Source organism: Macaca nemestrina, chromosome 5, assembly GCF_043159975.1.
Source record: "Macaca nemestrina isolate mMacNem1 chromosome 5, mMacNem.hap1, whole genome shotgun sequence".
Lineage (NCBI taxonomy): Eukaryota > Metazoa > Chordata > Mammalia > Primates > Cercopithecidae > Macaca > Macaca nemestrina.
Window position 1 is genome coordinate 112,626,197 of NC_092129.1, and position 22,349 is coordinate 112,648,545.

Here is a 22,349-nt window from a genome sequence, read left to right on the forward strand (position 1 = left end):
TGAAGTACTAGAGAGGAAGAGGGGTACTAGCACTATTCTGTTTTTTTCTGTCATTCTGACTTAAAAACAGGGAAACGCCACTCACCAGTTACTATGGATCTGTCTTCACTGTTAAGAAATGATGGCCATGACAGTTTCTTAAGAAAATATTTTGATGGTATGATATAAAATCACTAACGTTACTTAATTCTCCCATAACTAGGTCACCAAATAAGTATCCACATTGCGGATAATAGGAAACAATGGTGATTTCCAATCTTTCTATTTTATAGGGCTTTCATTAATGTTCAAAACAATTACCAGTGAGGATTTCCTGAAGAAGTACAGATTTCTGTCAACTTTCACCCTACATTCTATATTTCAATAGTATTAGCTGAATGATTCTGGATAATTTTATATAATCTCAAGTCTTTAGTCTTGAGAATTTAAGGGCTTTGATATTGCTTCCTAGCCTAGTATAAACAAGCAAAAGATTACTAACTCTCAAAACAAGTTGAATGATAAGACTTTTAATTTGGTAGACTTAACAGGCAAAGTCCCTATGAGTAGGCAAATCTGCATGTTGAGTTTTTTTCCAGGTTTAGTTTTAGGTTCACTATTTCTCTCTTTGATGAACACTGCACAAAGTTATTGTATTAGAGCTCCTTAAAGAAAGAATACAAATTGTTTACAACTAGTTTTATCATATACACAAAAAAGCACAATTATAATTTCTATCCCATTCGTAAATTAATGGCAAACCCACAGTAACCTAATAAAGCCATTTTAACATGTGCTAAATAATTCTTTTATCTATACTCTTGTATATTGATCAAATTATTTACATGCTCTTTAAAAATCTTTTACGAATTGAAAGCTATAACTGTCTCTCTTGAAGTCTATCTGCATTACGTAAGCATTGATCAGTCTTGGGTGATTCGTTCATAGTTGCCTGTCTTTGTTGAGTGGTCTTCACAAATCTCAGCAGATTGATGATGGCAGCAGGTGTTACTCCAGGTATACGACTAGCAGCCCCGATCTAAGAATCAATACCACAACAGAAACATAAGTGAGCTATGCTATATCAGATCAAATCCATTTTCCTCCAAATAACAATCTGTATAGTATAGTTTATACAATATTTTCTTAATTATTATTTTGATGTATTATCAATGTATTACCTCATAAAGTAGATAAAAGAAATATTATTTATGTCTTCATTTTACAAATGGGAAACTGAGGCACAGAAATGTTAAAATAGCTTGTGTAAGATTACATAACTAATAGATGTTAGAGTATCTGCTTTTTCTTCCCATTAAACTAAGAAAAACTGTAATCAAGTTCCTTTCTTCAAATATAGGTCCACAGTCCCTTATTTGAAATTCTTGAGGCCAGTCTGGGCAAAATAGTGGGACTCTGTCTCTACAGAAAATAAAAAAAAATTAGGTTAGCATAGTGGTACACACTTGTAGTACCAGCCACTCAGAAAACAAAGGTGGGAGGATAGCTTGAGCCTGGGAGGTTGAGAATGCATGAGCTGTGATTATGCCACTGCACTCCAGCCTGGGTGACAGAGTAAGCCCCTCTCTCAAAAAAATAAAATGAAATGAAATCCTTGAGGCCTATGTTTTTGCAATAAGATATATATAATCCTTGAGGCTGTATATAACGTAACAGCCTCAATAGTGTGTGGGGCAAGCACCCCATATTTTAAATCCTATTAATACTTCTGCAGTGTATTTTTACAGTGAAAGGTATGAATATTCACTCTAAACAGTATAAAGACCATATAGCCTCATGTGAACTGAACTCAGTTTTGCTACCAAATGAGCTTGTGCAAACTTCTGCCAGAGCCTTTTGTATTACGGAATTGTGGGTAAGGGGTTCTGAACTCCTGTGACCAGTGCTGTTCAGGTGAACTTTCTGTGATGATGGAAATCTTCTATAACATGTGCACTGCAATAATGTGGTGTCCAGTATGGTTGCCACTAGTCATATGTGGCTACTGGGCACTCGAAATGTGGCTAGTAAGACTGAAGAGCTAAATTTTACATTTTATTTAATTTTTTCTTTTTCTTTTCTTTTTTCTTTTTTTTTTTTTTTTGAGACAGGGTCTCACTCTGTCACCCAGGCTGGGGTGTAGTGGTACAATCATGACTTGCTGCAGCCTATACCTCCTGGGCTCAAGTGATCCTCCCACCTCAGCCTCCCAAGTAGCTGGGACTATAGGTGCGTGCCACTGCACCTGGCCTATTTAATTTTAATTAATGTAAAGAACCACAATTGGTGAGTGGCTATCATGTTGGGCAGTGTGGCAGTGTAGCCTATGATTATCCATACAAACATGAACTGAAATCAATAGGAAAGGACAGCGTTATAAAATTTAAGGCTTATTTTCCTGGTTTCCATGATGACTGTTGCTAAGAATACCATGTTATATTAATGAAATCACTCCTCCCTGTAAAAATAGTTTTTTTCAAATTTTTCTGCAGTCTGTACTTTTGTAATATGCCCCTTTATTTTATGAACCACTACTAAAAAAAAAAAAAATGCCCATTACACTGTGACACACCATCAACTTTTGAGATATTAAAGATGCAGTTGGCCAGGCGCTGTGGTTCACACCTGTAATTCCAGGACTTTGAGAGGCCAAGGCAGACGGATCATGAGGTCGGGAGATCGAGTCCATCCCAGCCAACATGGTGAAACCCTGTCTCTGCTAAAAATAATAAAAATAAAAAATTTGCCAAGTGTGGTGGCGCACGCCTGTAGTCCCAGCTACTTGGGAGGCTGAGGTAGGGGAATCACTTGAACCCAGGAGGCAGAGGTTGCAGTGAGCCGAGATTGTTCTACTGCACTCCAGCTTGGTGACAGAGTGAGACTCCATTTCAAAAAAAAAAAGATGCAATTTTAGGGATGTTAAAATGTGCAGAAAAGTGTATCTCAGAATCAGTAAGTAAAGTTTATCAGTCTTTAAACATTTATTAGAAGCCCAATACTAATTACTATATAGTAAATTAAAGGTTTATCTGTTTACACAAAGGAACATGCATACACCCTTTCACAATCAGTCTGAAGCATGTGGTGGGGGCACTCTTTGGCTCCCCTCTTTCTCCCATTAGTTCCCAAGGCAACACTATGGAACTTCTAGGGAAGACTCCAAGTAGTGACTTGAAAACCACTAATATGAGTTATATTTTAACCTAGTATGGTTTCCTTTAAGCCATACATGTGTACTATCTAGCATAGTTTGCACTGATGCTTTATCACGTGGTTGGGACTAGAGAATAGTTCCAATCAAACCAATTCTTGACTTCCAGTTATTTAATTAAAGTTAAGCTTTATCATCTCTCATACAGACATACCAACATCTGTCTTAGAAACATAAGAAATGTTTCTTATGTTCTTAGAAACATAAGAAAAAAATTTGAGGTCAAGTTTCTTTTTTTTTTTTTTTTGAGACAGGGTCTTGCTCTGTTGCCCAGGCTGGAGTGCAGTGGTGTGATCATGGCTCACTGCAGCCTCAGTGTCTTGGGCTCAGGTATCCTCCACCTCAGCCTCCTGAGTAGCTGGCACTGCAGGTGCATGCCACCATGCCCAGCTAATTTTTGTATTTTTGTACAGATGGGGTCTTGCTGTGTTGCCCAGGCTAGAAGTTTCTTATTATTAAATAAAACGTTATATAGCCATTGTAACCCCAGGTTTAAAAAAATTAAAAAAGCACTGCATCTTTATCTATAACTTGTTTCTATTCCCCTGCCTATTTTTCTTACCGTCTGCGGACGACTAAAATGTAGTTTCTCTCGAACTTCATGGGACAAAGACACATCCCTGATAGTCAAATAATCTATGTCTTTTGGCAGTTGGAGAGCTTCATCTTGCTGAACTCCCTTTATTTCTTGTAGCTGATGGAACAACACTGATTCATAAGTGGCTGGTGAACAAAATCAGAATCATGTTATAATACCCAGATTATATTATACTAACAACTTACATTTATGTAGCCTCTTACAATTTATAAAAAGCTTTTGTGTACATCATCTCATTCAACATTCACTTCATGAGATGGGTTGGGTAGGTGTTCCCTTTTACATAGGAGGAAACTGAAGCCAAGATAAATGGAGTGTCTTGCATATTAACTACAACATTCTGTCCAGTAGTTTAGTGCATGTCCTTTTCAAATATCTGGAAAACTAAAAGTAAAAAAAAAGAATTTGTGGCCAGGCATGGTGGCTTACACCTGTAATACTAACACTTTTGGAGGCTGAGGCGGGCGGACTGTCTGAGCTCAGGAGATCGAGACCAGCATGGGGAACATGGTGAAACGCCATCTCTACTAAAAATACAAAAAAATTAGCTGGGCGTGGTGGCATCCACATGTAATCCCAGCTACTCGGGAGGCTAAGACAGGAGAATCGCTTGAACCCAGGAGGTGGAGAGTGCAGTGAGCCGATATAGCGCTATTGCACTCCAGCCTGGGCAAGGGAGCGAGACTCCGTCTCAGAAAAAAAAAGAAGAAAAAAAAAAAAGAAAAGGCTCACTGCAACCTCCGCCTCCTGGGTGCAAGCAATTCTCCTGCCTCAGCCTCCCAAGTAGCTGGAATTATAGGTGCCCGCCACCATGCCCGGCTAATTTTTTTGTATTTTTAGTAGAGATGGGGTTTCACCATGTTGGCCAGGTTAGTCTCGAACTCCTGACCTCAGATGATCTGCCCACCTCAGCCTCCCAAAGTGCTGGGATTACAGGTGTGAGCCACTATGCTCAGTTTCAGTATTTTCATAATAAAAAATTTTCATTATGGAAAACTTTAAAAAATGCGGAGCAACTACCAAAGACACCTGTGGCTTTGATGGTCTATAAACTGACAAAGAGTATTGATACAAAGTAAGTCTTTGTCAATGGTAAAGTATTTCAGTATACTGTCAAAGCCAAAGATAGTATTATTTTTCTCATTATTAAAACATTAGGTGGGGAGAGTATAAAAAGGAAGTTCAGAGTTAAAATATATATATATAAATATATACGCTGGGTACAGTGGCTCACACCTGTAATCCCAGCACTTTGGGAGGCCGAGGCAGGCGGATCACCTGAGGTCAGGAGTTTGAGACCAGCCTGGCCAATGTGATGAAACCCTGTCTCTACTAAAAATACAAAAATTTGCTGGGCCCGGTGGTGGGGCCCTGGTGGCAGGTGCCTGTAATCTTAGCTACTTGGGAGGCTGAGGCAGGAGAATTGCTTGAGCCTGGGAGGTGCAGGTTGCAGTGAGCCAAGATTGCACTATTGCACTCCAGCCTGGGCAACAAGAGTGAAACTCCGTCTCAAAAAAAAAAAAAAAAAAAAAAAAACACACACACATACATATATATACATATTCATATATATGCACATTTCAAATAAGTGGTACTATGGAGCCCTCCTATAAAAAATATTTATTTTTGGCCAAGCACAGTGGCTCACGCCCATAATCCCTGCACTTTGGGAGGCTGAGGCGGACGGATCACCTGAGGCCAGGAGTTCCAGACCAGCCTGGCCAACATGGTGAAACCCCGTGACCACTAAAAATACAAAAAATTAGGCGTGGTGGTGCATGCCTGTAATCCCAGCTACTAAGGAGGCTGAGAAAGGAGAATCGCTTGAGGTTGCAATGAGCCAAGATCATGCCACTGCACTCCAGCCTAGGCAACAAGAAGGAAACTCCATCTCAAAAAAAAAAAAAAAAATACACACACACACACACACATATATACATTTATTTTTAGGAGGACTCTACAGTACCACTTATTTGAAAGGTGCACATAGATCACCTGAAAAGCATGTTTAAATATAGATTCTCAGTGGGTCTGAGGTGAAGCCTGAGAGTCTGTATTTCCTTTTTTTTTTTTTTTGGAGACGGAGTCTGGCTCTGTCACTGGAGTGCAGTGGCACAATCTTGGCTCACTGCAAGCTCCGCCTCCTGGGTTCACGTCATTCTCCTGACTCAGCCTTCTGAGTAGCTGGCACTATAGGCACCTGCCATCACGCCGGCTAATTTTTCTATTTTTAGTAGAGACAGGGTTTCACCGTGTTAGCCAGGATCCTCTCGATCTGATGTTGTGATCCGCTCGCCTCGGCCTCCCAAAGTGCTGGGATTACAGATGTGAGCCACCATGCCCAGCCAAGATTCTGTATTTCTAACAAGCTTGCAGGTATTGCAATGCTGTTAGCTCAGGACCACACTTTTGAAGAGCACAGAAGTTAACATTATGCTGGTTCAACAGTAATAATGGATCTGTTGTCTATTCTTAATTTGCACAAATGATAAAGGTATGTTAAGTCAAAAATTATTTTCTACCTTCTATTTTCAGTCTTTCAGCCAGCTCTCTACATTTAGTATACTTCTTCAAGGGCTCTGGAACAGCCTTGGCTAATGAATCCATGTCAACTTCCTCATACTTCAGAACATCGAGAGCTCTGCAAATATACGAAAGTTTCATTAACATAAGGATCCATGTCATATAAGGCAGATCAAGAAAAAGATTCTTTGAAATAATACCAAATCTCAGAATAAATACCAAAAGATTATTTCTCTTTTTTTTTCTTTTTGAGATGGAATCTTGCTCTCTCGCCCAGACTGGAGTGCAGTGGTACAATCTTGGCTCACTGCAATCTCCACCTGCTGGGTTCAAGCAATTCTCCTGCCTCAGCCTCCCTAGTAGCTGGGACTACAGGCATGCGTCACCATGCCTGGCTAATTTTTTGTATTTTTAGTAGAGGCGGGGTTTCACCATGTTGGCCAGGCTGGTCTCGAACTCCTGACCTCGTGATCCACCTGCCTCAGCCTCCCAAAGTGCTGGGATTACAGGTATGAGCCACTGCACGTGGCCCCAGAAGATTATTTCTAAGTATAGTGAGCAAATGCAGCAACATTTGCTAAACAGTAGGACCTCAATAAGACGTATCATTTGATTCTCCCCAACTCCTTATCAGGAGAATTAAGTTGCTGGTAAGGGTGGCATGGCTGTAATCCATTTGTCTTTCCTTTCATATAGAATATCATCTCATAACAAGGGTTTCACTGAATTCCCTAAGCATTGGAATGTACTTTACATCTAAGCCATGTTAAGTCCTACAGTCCTGTGAATTAGTCATCCTTTTGCATGCTAGGAACCATGACAGGGATCTCCTGCTTTCTTTTACAGAACTCCCTAAGGAAGAACAAGAGGCCATTATGAGCATGTTTCAAGTCTCTGCAAAATAAACTGATAAAAATGATATAGGGGTTCATAAGTCTTTTTCTTTTCTTTCTTTTTTTTTTTTTTTTTTGTAGAGACAGGGTTTTGTCATGTTACCCAGGCAATCTGCCTACCTCGGCCTCCCAAAGTGCCAGGATTACATGAGTGGGCTACTGTGCTTGGCTGGTTCATAAATATTCTGTCTGATATATATTTTTTTTCTCCTAATTTGGTATAATCTACATGTCAACTTTTACCACATGGAAATTTTTGATAGTCACTTCTCAGTTCTACTTCTACTACCCACTCTGGATGGGCTAAAGCCTCCATGGCCAATGCCTTACCTTTCCTTGGGAGAGGAGAGCAATGTATGCAGATAGTGGGGATAATTACTAAAATTCCCAGGCAACTTACCTAGGCCAACAAAAGAACATGCCTAAGTATTAATGTACATAGATCCAGTGAGATTTCCAATAACTTAATTCATTGGCACTTGTTGAGATCAAACCAGTGAGCAAAACTTCAGCTATGTTTAGTCTTCAGAAGTGCTGGTGCTCCTATGACGACTTTAATCCCTTTTATACTGATCTCAGGTCTCCCCTCTTGATATTACAAAGCCCCCAACCCCAACTTGACCCAGACCCTCTCCTAAAATGGACCTAGCTAGGTCACTTATTGCTCTGTTAATTATTACTTACTTCACTTACACATGCCTTTATTTTGTTGTAATTTATTTAAAAGGTTATTGCCATGGCATTTTTTTTTTTTTTTTTTTTTTTTTTTTAGAAATAGAAAATTTCATCCTAAAATTTATATGGAATCACAAGGGACCCCAAATAATCAAAACAATTTTGAAAAAAGAACATGGTTAGAGGCCTTACACTTCCTGATTTCAAACATATTACAAAGCTACCATAATTAAAACAGCATGGTACTGGCAAAAAGACAGATATATAGACCAGTGGAATAGAAAACCCAGAAATAGAAAATTGGCTAGCCATATGTGGAAAGCTGAAACTGGATCCCTTCCTTACACCTTATACACAAATTAATTCAAGATGGATTAAAGACTTAAAAGTTAGACCTAAAACCATAAAAACCCTAGAAGAAAACCTAGGCAATACCATTCAGGACATAGGCATGGGCAAGGACTTCATGACTAAAATACCAAAAGCAATGGCAACAAAAGCTAAAATTGACAAATGGGATCTAATTAAACTAGAGCTTCTGCACAGCAAAAGAAACTACCATCAGAGTGAACAGGCAACCTACAGAATGAGAGAAAATTTTTACAATCTACCCATCTGAAAAAGGGCTAATATCTAGAATCTACAAAGAACTTAAACAAATTTACAAGAAAAAAATCAAACAATCCCATCAAGAAGTGGGCAAAGGTTATGAACAGACATTTCTCAAAAGAAGACATTTATGCAGCCAACAGACACAAGAAAAAATGCTCATCATCACCGGCCATCAGAGAAATGCAAATCAAAACCACAATGAGATACCATCTCACACCAGTTAGAATGGCGATTATTAAAAAGTCAGGAAACAACAGGTGCTGGAGAGGATGTGGAGAAATAGGAACACTTTCACACTGTTGGTGGGACTGTAAACTAGTTCAACCATTGTGGAAAACAGTGTAGTGATTCCTCAAGAATCTAGAACTAGAAATAGCATTTGACCCAGCTATCCCATTACTGGGTATATACCCAAAGGATTATAAATCATGCTGCTATAAAGACACATGGATACATATGTTTATTGCAGCACTATTCACAATAGCAAAGACTTGGAACCAACCCAAATGTCCATCAATGATAGACTGGATTAAGAAAATGTGGCACATATATACCATGGAATACTATGCAGCCATAAAAAAAGATGAGTTCATAAACTCCCTTTGTAGGGACATGGATGGAGCTGGAAACCATCATTCTGAGCAAACTATCGCAAGGACAGAAAACTAAACACTGCATGTTCTCACTCATAGGTAGGAAGTGAACAATGAGAACACTTGGACACAGGGTGGGGAGCATCACACACCCGGGCCTGTTGTGGAGTGGGGGGAGTGGAGAGGGATAGCATTAGGAGATATACCTAATGTAAATGACGAGTTAACGGGTGCAGCACACCAACACGGCACAAGTATACATATGTAACAAACCTGCATGTTGTGCACATGTACCCTAGAACTTAAAATAATTAAAAAAAAAAAAAGAAAGAAAGAAAACCCAGAAATAAACCCTCACTATATAATCGAATGATTTTGACAAGCATACCAAGACCACCCAATGGGGGAAGAACAGTCTCTTCAACAAATAATGTTGAGAAAGCTGGATATCCAAATAGCAAAAGAATGAAGTTGGACCCTCACCTTATGTCATATACAAAAATCAATACCATATGAATTAAAGACCTAAGGAAAGGCCTTAAGCTATAAAACTTCTAGAAGAAAACATACAGGAAAAGCTTCATGACATTAGCTTTGCCAGTGATTTCTTGGTTGACACCAAAAGCAAAAGTAGACAAATGGAACTACATCCAATTTCGTGTTTTTTTGTTTTGTTTTGTTTTGTTTTGTTTTAGAGGGAGTCTTGCTCTGTCACCCAGGCTGGAGTGCAGTGGCATGATCTCTGCTCAATGCAACCTCCATCTCCCAGGTTCAAGCGATTCTTGTGCTTCAGCCCCCTCAGCAGCTGGGACTACAGACATGTGCCACCATGTGTGGCTAATTTGTTTTGTTTTTTTGTGTTTGTTTTTTGTATTTTTAGTAGAGATGGGGTTTCGCCACACTGGCCAGGCTGGTCTCAAACTCCTGACCGCTGGTGATCTGCTTGCCTCAGCCTCCCAAGTGCTGGAATTACAGGCACAAGCTTCCGTGCCCAGCCTACATTAAATTTTTTAAAAATGTACATCAAAGGACAAAAACAACAGAGTGAAAACACAATCCACAGAATGAGAGAAAATACTTGCAAATCATATATCTGAAATGGGGCTAATATCCAGAATACATAAAGAACTACAATTCAACTATAAAAAAATTTGGTGAGGCATGGTGACTACGTCTGAATCCTAGCGCTTTGGGAGGCCAAGGTGGGAGAGTTAATTGTGGCCAGGAGTTCAACACCGACCTTGGCAACACAGCAAGATCCTGTCTCTACAAGAAATAAAAATCTAGCTGGATGTGGTGGTGTGCACCTGTGGTCCTAGCTACTTGGGAGGCAAAGGTGGGAGGATTACCTGAGTCCTGGAGCTTAAGGCTGCAGTGAGCTATGACTGTACCACTGCACTCTACCCTGGGTGATAGAGGGAGACCCTGTCTCTAGGAAAAAAAACTAAACTGATTTAAAAAATGGGCAAAGAATTTGAATAGATACTTCTCCAATGATATAAAAACAGCTAACAAGCAAATGAAAAGATGCTCAACATCCACTAATCATCAGAGAAATAAAATCAAAGCCACAATGAAATATCACCTCATATCCATTAGGGTGACTACTATCAAAAAACAGAAGATGACAACTGTTGGTGAGTACGTGGAGAAATGAGAAATCTTGTGCAATGTTAAAGGGATTGTAAAATGATGCGATCACAGTGGAAAACAGTTCCTCAAAAAATTAAAACTAGAACTACTGCCAGGTGTGGTGGTGTGAGCCTGTAGTCCCAGCTACTTGGGAGGCTGAGGCGGGAGGATAGCTTGAGCCCAGGAGTTCTGGGATGCAGTGTGCTACGCCAATCGGGTGTCCACACTAAGTTCAGCATCAATATGGTGACCTCTCAGGAGCGAGGGATTACCAGGTTGCCTAGGAAGGGGTGAGCCAGCCCAGGTCAGCCAAAATTCCTGTGCTGATTAGCAGTGGGATCTGTGCCTGTGAAAAACTACTGGACTCCAGCCTGGGCAACATAGTGAGACTCTGTCTCTGAAAAAAAAAAAAAAAAACAAAAAAAACTGAGAAAAAAACCCCCACAAAGACCTAGAACTACCATATGATGCTGCAATTCCACTTCTGGGTATACATTCAAAAAAAATGAAAGCAGGGGTCAGGTGTGTGGTGGTCATGCCTGTAACCCCAGCACTTTGGGAGGTGGAGGCAGGTGGTCAGGAGTTCGAGACCAGCCTAGCCAACATGGCAAAACCCCATCTTTACTAAAAATACAAAAAGTAGCCAGGTATGGTGGTGGGTGCCTGTAATCCCAGCTACTTGGGAGGCTGAGGCACAAGAATAGCTTGAACCCGGGGACAAAGGTTGCAGTGAGCAGAAATTGCGCCACTCCAACCTGAGTGACAGAGTGAGACTGTCTCAAAAAAAAAAAAAAAAAATTGAAAGCAGGGTCTTGACGATATCTTTGTATACCCATGTTCATAGCAGCACTAACATGTACATTAACATTTACATTTACAATAAGGTGAAAGCAACTCAAGTGTCCATCAACAGATGAATGGATAAACACAATGTGGTATATACATAAACTGATTTTAAAAATGGGCAAAAAAATGGATATGATAAAAAAAAAAAGGAATATCATTCAACCTTAAAAAGGAAGAAAATCCTGTGATGTTACAACGTAGATGAACCTTGAGGACATTTATTATTATTATTATTGAGAATGGGTCTTGCTCTGTCACCCCGGCTGGAGGGCAGTGGCACAAACACAGCTTATTGCAGCTCGACTTCTTGGGCTCAAGGGATCCTCCCACCTCAGCCTCTCAAATAGCTGGGAAAACATGTGTACACCACCATGCCAGCTAATTTTTGGATTTTTTTGGTAGAGGTAGGGACCCACTATGTTCTCAACTTTGTCTCAAACTCCTGGGCTCAAGGGATCCTCCCACCTTAGCCTCCCAAAGTGCTGGGATTCCAGGCACGAGCCACCATGCCTGATCTAGAGGACATTATGTTACATGAAATAAGCCAGTCACAAAAACACATACTGTATGAGTCTCTGAGTCTTTTTTTTTTTTTTTTTTTTTGAGAGAAGCCTTGTTCTTGTCCCCCAGGTTTGAGTGCAATGGCTTGATCTCGGCTCACTGCAACCTCTGCTTCCTGGGTACAAACGATTCTCCTGCCTCTGTCTCCCAAGTAGCTGGGATTAAGGTGCCTGCCACCATGCCTGGCTAATTTTTGTATTTTTTAGTAGAGACAGGGTTTCACCATGTTGGCCAGGCTGGTCTGAAACTCCTGACCTTAGGTGATCCGCCCGCCTCAGCTTCCCAAAGTGCTGGAATTACAGGCATGAACCACCGCGCCCGGCCACATACTGTATGATTCTACTTCTGAGTTATCTAAAGTAGCCAAATCCATAGAAACAGTAGAATAGGGTTACCAGGGGCTAGGGGAAGGAGAGAAAGGGGGAGTTATTGTCTAATGGGTATAGTATTTGAGTTTTGCAAGATGAAAAAGTCCTGGAGATCTATGTTGCAACCATATGAATATACTTAAACTACTGAAATGGACACTTACAAATAGTTAAGATGGTAATTATGTTCTTCTTTTTTGGGGGGATTATGTCTGTAACCCCAGCACTTTGGGAGTTTGTAACCCCCAGCACTAGGAGGATCACTTGAGCCCCAGAATTCGAGATAGTTTTAAAATAATCTGTTCACAAGGCTTTGAGCTATTCTCAACTCCAAACTTCAAGACCTGCTTTGAATCAGGCCTAAGCCTCAGAGTACAGAGCTCTGGCAAAGAATGGGTAAGTTAGCATACTTCAACAAAGCCAGGAGGGAATTTCTGAGCTACCTACGACATCAACACATTTCCCTATAATCCTGACGGGAAATGTGTGTATATGTGTTATGCATAGGTGCACATGTACATGCATTTGTGTATCTCTTCTGTTAAATGCCTGTTCAGAGTCAGGTTCAACTGGTCAGTGCTTACTACATAGTCTGGCACGTATGCAGCAAGTGTATTTTTAACCAGATTTTAAAATCTTTTAAGGTTTATATGTCTGGGCATTGATCAAGTGAGTTCATTAAGAAAGGCTAAGGCCGGGCACAGTGGCTCACACCTGTAATTCCAGCACTTTGGGAGGCCGAGGCAGGCAGATCACGAGGTAAGGAGATTGAGACCATCCTGGCTAACACGGTGAAACCCTGTCTCTACTAAAAATACAAACAAAAATTAGCCAGGCGTGGTGGCAAGCGCCTCTAGTCCCAGTTACTCGGGAGGCTGAGGCAGGAGAATCACTTGAACCCAGGAGGCAGAGGTTGTAGTGGGCCAAGATCGCGCCACTGCACTCCAGCCTGGGTGACAGAAGGAGACTCTGTTTCAAAAAAAAAAATTTAAAAAGTCTAAGGGGTAGACTGCAAATATTCTCAAATCAAATACGTAGACTGATTCCTCCTGAAGGGAAATATGCCTGAATTAAAAAGGAATCTGGCCAAATTACCTTTTTCTTACCTTTTTAAAAAAATCCATCTAAACAAAATGGCTACTCGTGGGATTGGTATGGTAAAAACATAGGTGATACGTTTTCTTTGTTCATCATGTTATTCATCAGTTAGCATCTGAGACTTTTGAAAATGATCACTTCCCAAACTCTCAGTATTCCTCAATACGCATTAGTCACATTCAATGCAAGTTCCTATTATATGAATTAGTATAATATTTGTTATAAAAGAAAACATAATGTTATATAAATTCTTTTTTTTTTTTTTTTTTTGATACAGAGACTCACTGTGTTACACAGGCTGGAGTGCAATGTTGTGATTTCGGCTCACTCCAACTTCTGCCTTCTAAGTTCAAGTGATTCTCCACCCTCAGTCTCCTGAATAGCTGGGATTACAGGTGTGCTTCACCACGCTTGGCTAATTTTTGTATTTTTAGTAGACACAGGGTTTTGCCGTATCTTGATTTCTGGCCTCAAGTGATCCGCCCACCTCAGCCTCCCAAAGTGCTGGGATTACAGGCATGAGCCACTATGCCTGGCCTGTGTTATAAATTCTTTGTCCAACTTTTGAAATACTGTGAACTCTCCTAAATTTAAACAAATGAATACACAGCTGGAGAAATGAGTCAATTTTAAACTGCTTACACTACAACCATTTCCTGGTGCCAGTTAGCTGGTAAACAAATATATCCACTGCTATAGTCTGAATGTTGGTGGTATCCCCCACTTAAATTCATACGTTGGAATTTAATACTCAATATGATAGTTTTTAGAGGTGGGGCCCTTAGGAGGTGATCAGGGCATGAAGGTTCTGGCGCTCATAAGTGGGATTAGTGCCCCTATAAAAGAGGGTTGGGGAGCTTTTTGCCCTTTTGCCATGTGAGAACACAGCAAGAAGGCACCATCTTGGAAGTAAACAGCAAGCCCTCACCAGACACTTAATCTGCTGGTGCCTTGATCTTGGACTTCACAGTCTCCAAAACTGTCAGCAACAAATTACTGTTGTTTATAAATTATCCAGTCTAAGGTGTTTTGTTATAGCAGTCTGAACGGAGAAAGATGTCCACCATCCTTATTTGTGAATGAGGCTGTCATTTCTATGAATGAGATCCCCTGATTTGGAGGATGATTATGCAAATTCTTCAAAATCTGCTGTTACTATTATTAAAAATCTGTTTCACTGGTGGTGCTAGTGCTTTGGGAAACCCTCATGAAAATAAAAACTTGGGCCAGGCATGGTGGCTCATGCCTGTAATCCCAGCACTTTGGGAGGCCAAGGCAGGTGGATCGCTTGAGGTCAGGAGTTTGAGACCAGCCTGGCCAACATGGTGAAACCCTGTCTCTACTAAAAATACAAAAATTAGCCAGGTGTGGTGGTGCACGCCTGTAATCCTAGCTACTCAGGAGGCTGAGGCAGGAGAATTGCTTGAATCCGGGAGGCGGAGGTTGTGGTGAGCCGAAATCATGCCATTGCACTCCTGACAGAGTAAGACTCCATCTCAAAAAAAAAAAATTAGCCAGATGTGGTGGCAGGCGCCTGTAATCCCAACTACTTGGGAGGCTGAGGCAGGAGAATCGCACGAACCTGGGAGGCAGAGGTTGCAGTGAACCAAGATCGTGCCACTGCACTCCAGCCTGGGTGACAGAGAGAGACTCCATCTCAAAAAAAAAAAAAAAAAAAAGACACTGAAAACTCAGGAACAGAAGTTAGAAAAGATAAAACACCCTGACAAAATGAAATCCAAACAAGGACATATGTCAGATTGCAATTAAGGAAGGAATACTTGGAAAGATTAGAGATAATGAAGAACAGAATTAAAATGTTATATCTTTTTATTTATTATTTATTTATTTATTTTAGTTTTTGAGACGGAGTCTCGCTCTGTCGCCCAGGCTGGAGTGCAGTGGCCGGATCTCAGCTCACTGCAAGCTCCACCTCCCAGGTTCACGCCATTCTCCTGCCTCAGCCTCCCGAGTAGCTGGAACTACAGGCGCCTGCCACCTCGCCCAGCTAGTTTTTTGTATTTTTTAGTAGAGACGGGGTTTCACCGTGTTAGCCAGGATGGTCTTGATCTCCTGACCTCGTGATCCACCTGTCTCGGCCTCCCAAAGTGCTGGGATTACAGGCTTGAGCCACCGCGCCCGGCCAAAATGTTATATCTTTAAGTCAAAAAAAAAACAATAATAATAAGGAAAATGGCGATTTAAAAAGGGGGAAAATATACTGGAGACACAGCTCCATGATCAATGCCACCATAATGTGCATAATGTACTTCTAAGCTACAATGATTGCAGATTTATGCCTTCTGGGGATCTTCTCTCATTCTAATTAGTTTAAATTTTTTCAAATAGGCAAAATCAAGGGTAAAATATATAGATTTCGAATTATGTAAGATCCTTAGGAATATATATATCTCTGGAGCAAAAATGTTCTATATTAATGTCTTTTAGACTCAGAGGCCATATAACTAGAATGATGAACAGAAAAGGACAAAAAACCCTAAGATGTAGCAAGGGACTCTTCAAGTCAGTCCACAGAATTTATAACACTGCTTTATTTATCAAAGGAGTTTCCGCCAGACATGGTGGCTCACGCCTATAATCCAAGCACTTTGGGAGGCCGAGGCAGGAGAATCGCTTGAATCCAGAAGCTGGGAGGTTGCGGTGAGCTGAGATTGCACCATTGCACTCCAGCCTGGGCAATGAGAGTGAAACTCTGTTTCAAAAAAAAAAAAAAAACTAACTAAAAACAAAGGAGTTTCCTTGCTATAGCTCATGGACAAGATGAGATCATTCCACATTGCTCCAAACCTAGAAAAGAAAGCAGATAACTATTTTTCTTGGTTTGAGCCTTCTAAATCTTATGAAAGCCAAAAGAACTCAATGGGAGCCACAGAGAAATCATATAAAAAATAAAAATAATAATTTAGAATATATATATATATATGATTCTGTATATATGTGATTTTTTCTTTTCTTTGAGATAGGGTCTCACCCTGTCACCCAGGCTGGAGTGCAGAGGCACCATCTTGGCTTACTACAACCTCTGCCTCCTAGGTTCAAGTGATTCTCCTGCCTCAACTTCCCAAGTAGCTGGGATTACAGGCATGTGCTACCACGCCCAGCTAATGTTTGTATTTTTAGCAGAGATGGGATTTCGTCATGTTGGCCAGGCGGGTCTCGAACTCCTGACCTCAAGTGATCCGACTGCCTTGGCCTCCCAAAATGCTGAGATTATAGGTGTGAGCCACTGTATCCAGCCATATATTTTTTAGTACTTAGAAAACAGATGAGTTACAGCTAAAGGATTTTGAAAAGAAGCCAAAAACAAGCTACATCCATTTGAAATGTGTAGGTAGGAACACATAGGTAATGTCTCTCTGAAATGATCTTATTTTTCTATAAAAAGTGAGAAAAGTCTATATTAAAAATGCATACCTGACAGGCAGACTTCTACTAGTACTTATAGAAACCTCTGGGATTAAATTCTTCCATTTAGAGCTCGAAAACTCAATAGATTTCAACACAGAAATGCCTTCTTCTAAAGAAGACTTCATCCAACAAGCTCTTTCATATCGTCGTTGGGACACACAGCCAGCGTCTTTATACCCTAGGGAGGGGAGAAAGAGAATATAATGAGACGTGTGGTTTTTAAAGCAAATTTTTTCGTAGAGACAGGGTCTCACTATGTTGCCCAGGCTGGTCTTAAACTCCTGGCCTCAAGTGATCCTCTTGCGTTGGTCTCCCAAATTGCTTAGATTATAGGTGTGAGCCACCATGCCTGGCTGGATTGCAGGACTCAGGAAAGAATTACCTCGAAGCGTGAGCCGGATGTCAGCATTATCAGGGCGCAGTGACAAACGGAACTCTACTCGGCTGGTAAACATGCGGTATGGTTCGCTGGTGCCCAGAGTGGTGAGGTCATCAATCAAGACTCCTATGTAACCTTCTGTTCGGCTAACCACAAAGGGAGGCTTGCGACTGACCCGAAGACTGGCATTGATTCCAGCTATCACACCCTACGAGAGCACTATAATGTTTAAAAGGCCATTATGAACTGAACGAAGGGTTATCCCTTTCAGAACACTACCCGGAAACAATGGCATGGGACACAAAGAAAGCAAGTATTGCCCCTAAAGGATATAATAGAGGTAGAAAATATGATCCATATTCAGAAATAGAATATGGGCAATATATCACTTTAGAATGCTATGATTCATTGTTTTCAGAGATATCTATCTAATCTTCCTGATAAGCCTCTGCGCGGACTAATCTTTTTTTAATCCAGAGACAGGGTCTTCCTCTGTCACCTAGGCTGGAGTGTAGTGGCATAATCTTGGCTCACTGCAGGCTCGACTTCCTGAGTTTAAGCAATCCTCCCACCTCATCCTCCCAAGTAGCTGGGACTATAGGCACATGCCATCACACCTGGCTAATTTTTACATATTTTTGTAGAGATGGGGTCTCACTACATTGCTCAGGCTGGTCTCTAACTCCTGGCTCAAGCAATTCTCTCTCCTCAGCCTCCCAGAGTGCTGGGATTACAGGTGTACGCCACCATGCCCAGCCGGTTAATCTTTTTTTAAAACCCACCTGTGACATTTCTCTAGCCTTTTCCCACTGCAAATAAAAATAAAATAATTTCTGACTTCCAAGGAATAATAATATAATAATTCCTAATGAAGTATATTAAAATAAATTTTAAACTTCAGAAGCAATACATCTAATCAAAATACGGTATCACACAGGAGCTCAGAAAAGAGTAATAAAGCCATAGTGTTTTAATAATCCTATTATTGGCTGGGCCAGGTGGTTCACACCTGTAATCCCAGAACTTTGGGAGGCCAAGGCAGGTGGATCACCTGAGGTCGGGAGTTTGAGACCAGCCTGGCCAACACAGTGAAACCATATCTCCACTAAAAATGCAAAAACTAGCTGGGTGTTGTGGTGCATGCCTGCAGTCCCAGCTACTCAGGAGGGCTGAGGCAGGAGGATCGCTTGAACCTGGGAGATCATATCACTGCACTCCAGCCTGGCAACAGGGCAAGACTCTGTCTCAAAAACAAAAACAAAAAAGATCCTATTATCTACAAAAGCCATCTCCAAACACCCCCAAACAGAAATTGTCTTCTATTAGTATGAGTTGTATCTAAGATCTATATAGTTAACACAACAGACATTAAAAGGAGAAATGCCAGTTAAATAGTCCCTTTCGGCCAGGCGCGGTGGCTCACGCCTATAATCCCAGCACTTTAGGAGGCCGAGGTGGGCGGATTATGAGGTCAGGAGATTGAGACCATCCTGGCTAACACAGTGAAACCCTATCTCTACTAAAGAATACAAAAAATTAGCCGGGCGTAGTGGCAAGCGCCTACAGTCCCAGATACTCGGGAGGCTGAGGCAGGAGAATGGCGTGAATGCAGGAGGCGGAGGTTGCAGTGAGCCAAGATTGTACCACTGCACTCCAGCCTGGGCGACAGAGCAAGACTCTGTCTCAAAAAAAAAAAAAAAAAAAAAAAAAAATTGTCCCTTTCAGTTTACATGTTTAACATTTTAACAACTTCTTACTTGAGCTGCAGCTTCTTCATAACCAGTGGTGCCATTGATCTGTCCAGCAAAGAAGAGTCGTTGAACCAAGTGAGTCTCCAGGGAAGGAGTGATCTGACGGGGATCTAAGTAATCATACTGAACACCGTAGCCTGACCAAAGAATAAACACATTAAATAAGTAAATACAGAGCTGGATTTGCTCAAGGTAGACATGCAAACATTACCCTTAAATGCCCTTTAAAAACAGACTATTTAGGTCGGGAGCAGTGGCTCACTCACACCTGTAATCCCAGCACTTTGGGAGGCTGAGGTGGGTGGATCACCTGAGGTCGGGAGTTCGAGACCAGCCTGACCAACATGGAGAAACTCTGTCTCTACTAAAAATACAAAATTAGTCAGGCATGGTGATACATGCCTATAATCCCAGCTACTCAGGGGGCTGAGGCAGGAGAATCACTTGAACTGGGAGGGAGAGGTTGTGGTGAGGCGAGATCGTGCCATTGCACTCCATCCTGGGCAACAAGAGCAAAACTCCATCTCAAAACAAACAAACAAACAAAAACCAGCCTATTTAAAACATACAGGTGTTGGGCTTCATCTTCTGAGGCTCTGAGCAACAATGACTGTAGCTAAGGCCCCCTTACTGACCATTAAAACAATGCCGACTTTATACTGAAGGGCAGCTGTGATCCTCTTTACCTGGCTGAATCACTTTAGCTTTCTCCAAGCCTCTGATGCATGTGATCATTTTCTCTTGTAATTCAGTGGGTAGCGTCATAGATAACCCCTGTGGGTAGATAAGGTCAGAATCCATTCCTTCAGGTTCCAACCAAACCTGATGTAGACGGTTTGGAAAACGCAAAACTTTTGATTCAATGGAGGGACAGTATCTAGAACAGAACATTTAAATAAACTTGAAATGAACAAAAGAGGATTGACATCATTTCTTGAAGTAATTGAGCACTGACATTTTGTCCTTACCGAGGTCCTCTTGTTGTTTCCTTAACATGACTATTAAGGTGAAGGTTCTTAAGGACAATCTCATCCACTCTAGGGTTGGTGTGAGTCAAGTAACACGGCAGCTGATCTTCTGGCTGAAAAACAGTAACCAGACGCAATACTGATTTGCTTCTCTACTAGTTTCTCTCTTATCCAAATAAATTCCATATGATATGTACTGATTTTAACAGACACTAAACTTGTGCATAATGCCTAGTATTACTTATGAAGTATTCTTGCCAAAAATAAACATCCCAAAAGATGAAGTTAAAATTTAAGCAAACCTCTAAATTTAACCAGTAGTTTAATTTTTTTTTTTTTTTTTTTTTTTAGATGGAGTCTCACTTTGTTGCCCAGGCTGGAGTGCAGTAGCGTGATCTCAGCTCACTGCAACCTCCGTGTCCCGGGTTCAAGTAATTCTTCTGCCTCAGTCTCCCGAGCAGCTGGGATCACAGGCAGGCACCACTACGCCTGGCTAATTACTGTATTTTTGGTAGAGACAGGGTTTCACCATGTTGGTCTAGCTGGTCTCAAACTCCTCACCTCGGGTGATCCACCTGCCTCAGCCTCCCAAAGTGCTGGGATTACAGGCATGAGTCACCACACGCAGAGCCACCGCGCGCAGCTGAGGGTTAACTTTCAATAGATCGCAATGAGGTAGTTGCTCTGCTGTGTCTGAAACCCCACCCCAGAAGCAGGTCATATAGGAATGGTTCAGTGTCAGGTTCTCCACAAAAATGCGCTGCATGACAGGCAAGGGGGCAGCTGCCTTTCCAGCAGCACCACCTGATATTGTTTCAAAAAGCTTAATTTAGGCTGGGCATGGTGGCTTACGCCTGTAATCCCAGCATTTTGGCAGGCTGAAGGTGGATCACCTCAGGTCAAGAGTTTTGAGACCAGTCGGGTGCAGTGGCTCACGCCTATAATGCCAACACTTTGGGAGGCCGAGGCGGGCAGATCACCTGAGGTCGGGAGTTTGTGACCAGCCTGACCAACATGGAGAAAACCCATCTCTACTAAAAATACAAAATTAGCCAGATGTGGTGGCGCATACCTGTAATCCCAGCTACTCAAGAAGCTGAGGCGGGATAATCGCTTGAACCTGGGAGGTGGACGTTGCAGTGAGCCGAGATCGCGCTGTTGCACTCCATCCTGGACAACAAGAGTGAAATGCCGTCTCGGAAAAAAAAGAGTTCAAGACCAGCCTGATCAACATGGTGAAACCCTGTCTCTACTAAAAATATAAAAACAAATTAGCCGGGCATGGCGGTGGGCACCTGTAATCCCAGCTACTAGGAAGGCTGAGGCAGGAGCATCACTTGAACCCAGGGGGCAGAGGCTGCAGTGAGCTGAGATCGCCCTATTGTACCACAGCCTGGGCAACAAGACTGAATCTCCATCTCAAAAAAACAAAACAAAACAAAAAATGCTTATTTGATCAGGCACGGTGGCTCATGCCTATAATCCCAGCACTTTGAGAGGCTGAGGTGGGTGGATGGCTTAAGCCCAAAAGTACGAGACCAGCCTGGATAATATGGCGAGACCCTGTCTCTATTAAAAATAATAATAAATGAAAAAAAATTTTTTTTGAATAAAAGCTTAATTTACAAAATATATAAGGTTATAAAAGTAATGAAATTTAAGATTTGCCAGGCACTGTGGCTCACGCCTGTAATGCTAGCACTTTGGGAGGCTGAGGAGGGCAGATCACCTGGATCACCTGAGGTCATGAGTTCAAGACCAGTCTGGCCAACATGGCAAAACCCCGTCTCTATTAAAAATACAAAAATTGGCCGGGCGCGGTGGCTCACGCCTGTAATCCCAGCACTTTGGGAGGCCGAGGCGGGCGGATCACAAGGTCAGGAGATCGAGACCACGGGTGAAACCCCGTCTCTACTAAAAATACAAAAAATTAGCCGGGCGCGGTTGTGGGCGCCTGTAGTCCCAGCTACTCGGGAGGCTGAGGCAGGAGAATGGCGTGAACCCGGGAGGCGGAGCTTGCAGTGAGCCGAGATCGCGCCACTGCACTCCAGCCTGGGCGACAGAGCGAGACTCCGTCTCAAAAAAAAAAAAAAAAAAAAAAATTAGCCAGTGTGGTGGCAGGAGCCTGTAATCCCAGCTACTCAAGAGGCTGAGGCAAGAGAATTGCTTGAACCTGGGAGGCGGAGGTTGCAGCAAGTCGAGATCGCGCCATTGCACTCCAGCCTGGGCAACA

General features: G+C 41.8%; 1 protein-coding gene across 6 annotated transcripts in view; it reads right to left on the reverse strand.

Moving 5' to 3' along the window:
- Positions 1-493: 493 nt before the first annotated feature.
- Positions 494-22,349, reverse strand: part of LOC105479451 (mitochondrial tRNA translation optimization 1) — a 34,830-nt gene continuing 12,974 nt past the window's right edge. For 2 of the 6 annotated variants that reach the window (XM_011737407.3, XM_071096849.1), the window contains exons 5-12: positions 20,117-20,229; positions 19,835-20,025; positions 19,155-19,285; positions 17,401-17,605; positions 17,025-17,196; positions 6,311-6,429; positions 3,753-3,913; positions 494-1,018 (exon numbers count right to left, since the gene is read on the reverse strand). In XM_011737407.3, coding sequence (XP_011735709.1) covers positions 857-1,018; positions 3,753-3,913; positions 6,311-6,429; positions 17,025-17,196; positions 17,401-17,605; positions 19,155-19,285; positions 19,835-20,025; positions 20,117-20,229 — 1,254 coding nt within the window. In that variant the 3' untranslated portion in view covers positions 494-856. Of the gene's footprint in view, positions 1,019-3,752; positions 3,914-6,310; positions 6,430-13,597; positions 13,782-13,872; positions 14,174-17,024; positions 17,197-17,400; positions 17,606-19,154; positions 19,286-19,359; positions 19,361-19,598; positions 19,673-19,834; positions 20,026-20,116; positions 20,230-22,349 lie in introns of those variants that run through there. The other 4 variants (XM_071096850.1, XR_011623617.1, XR_011623616.1 and 1 more) reach the window with 4 other exon arrangements.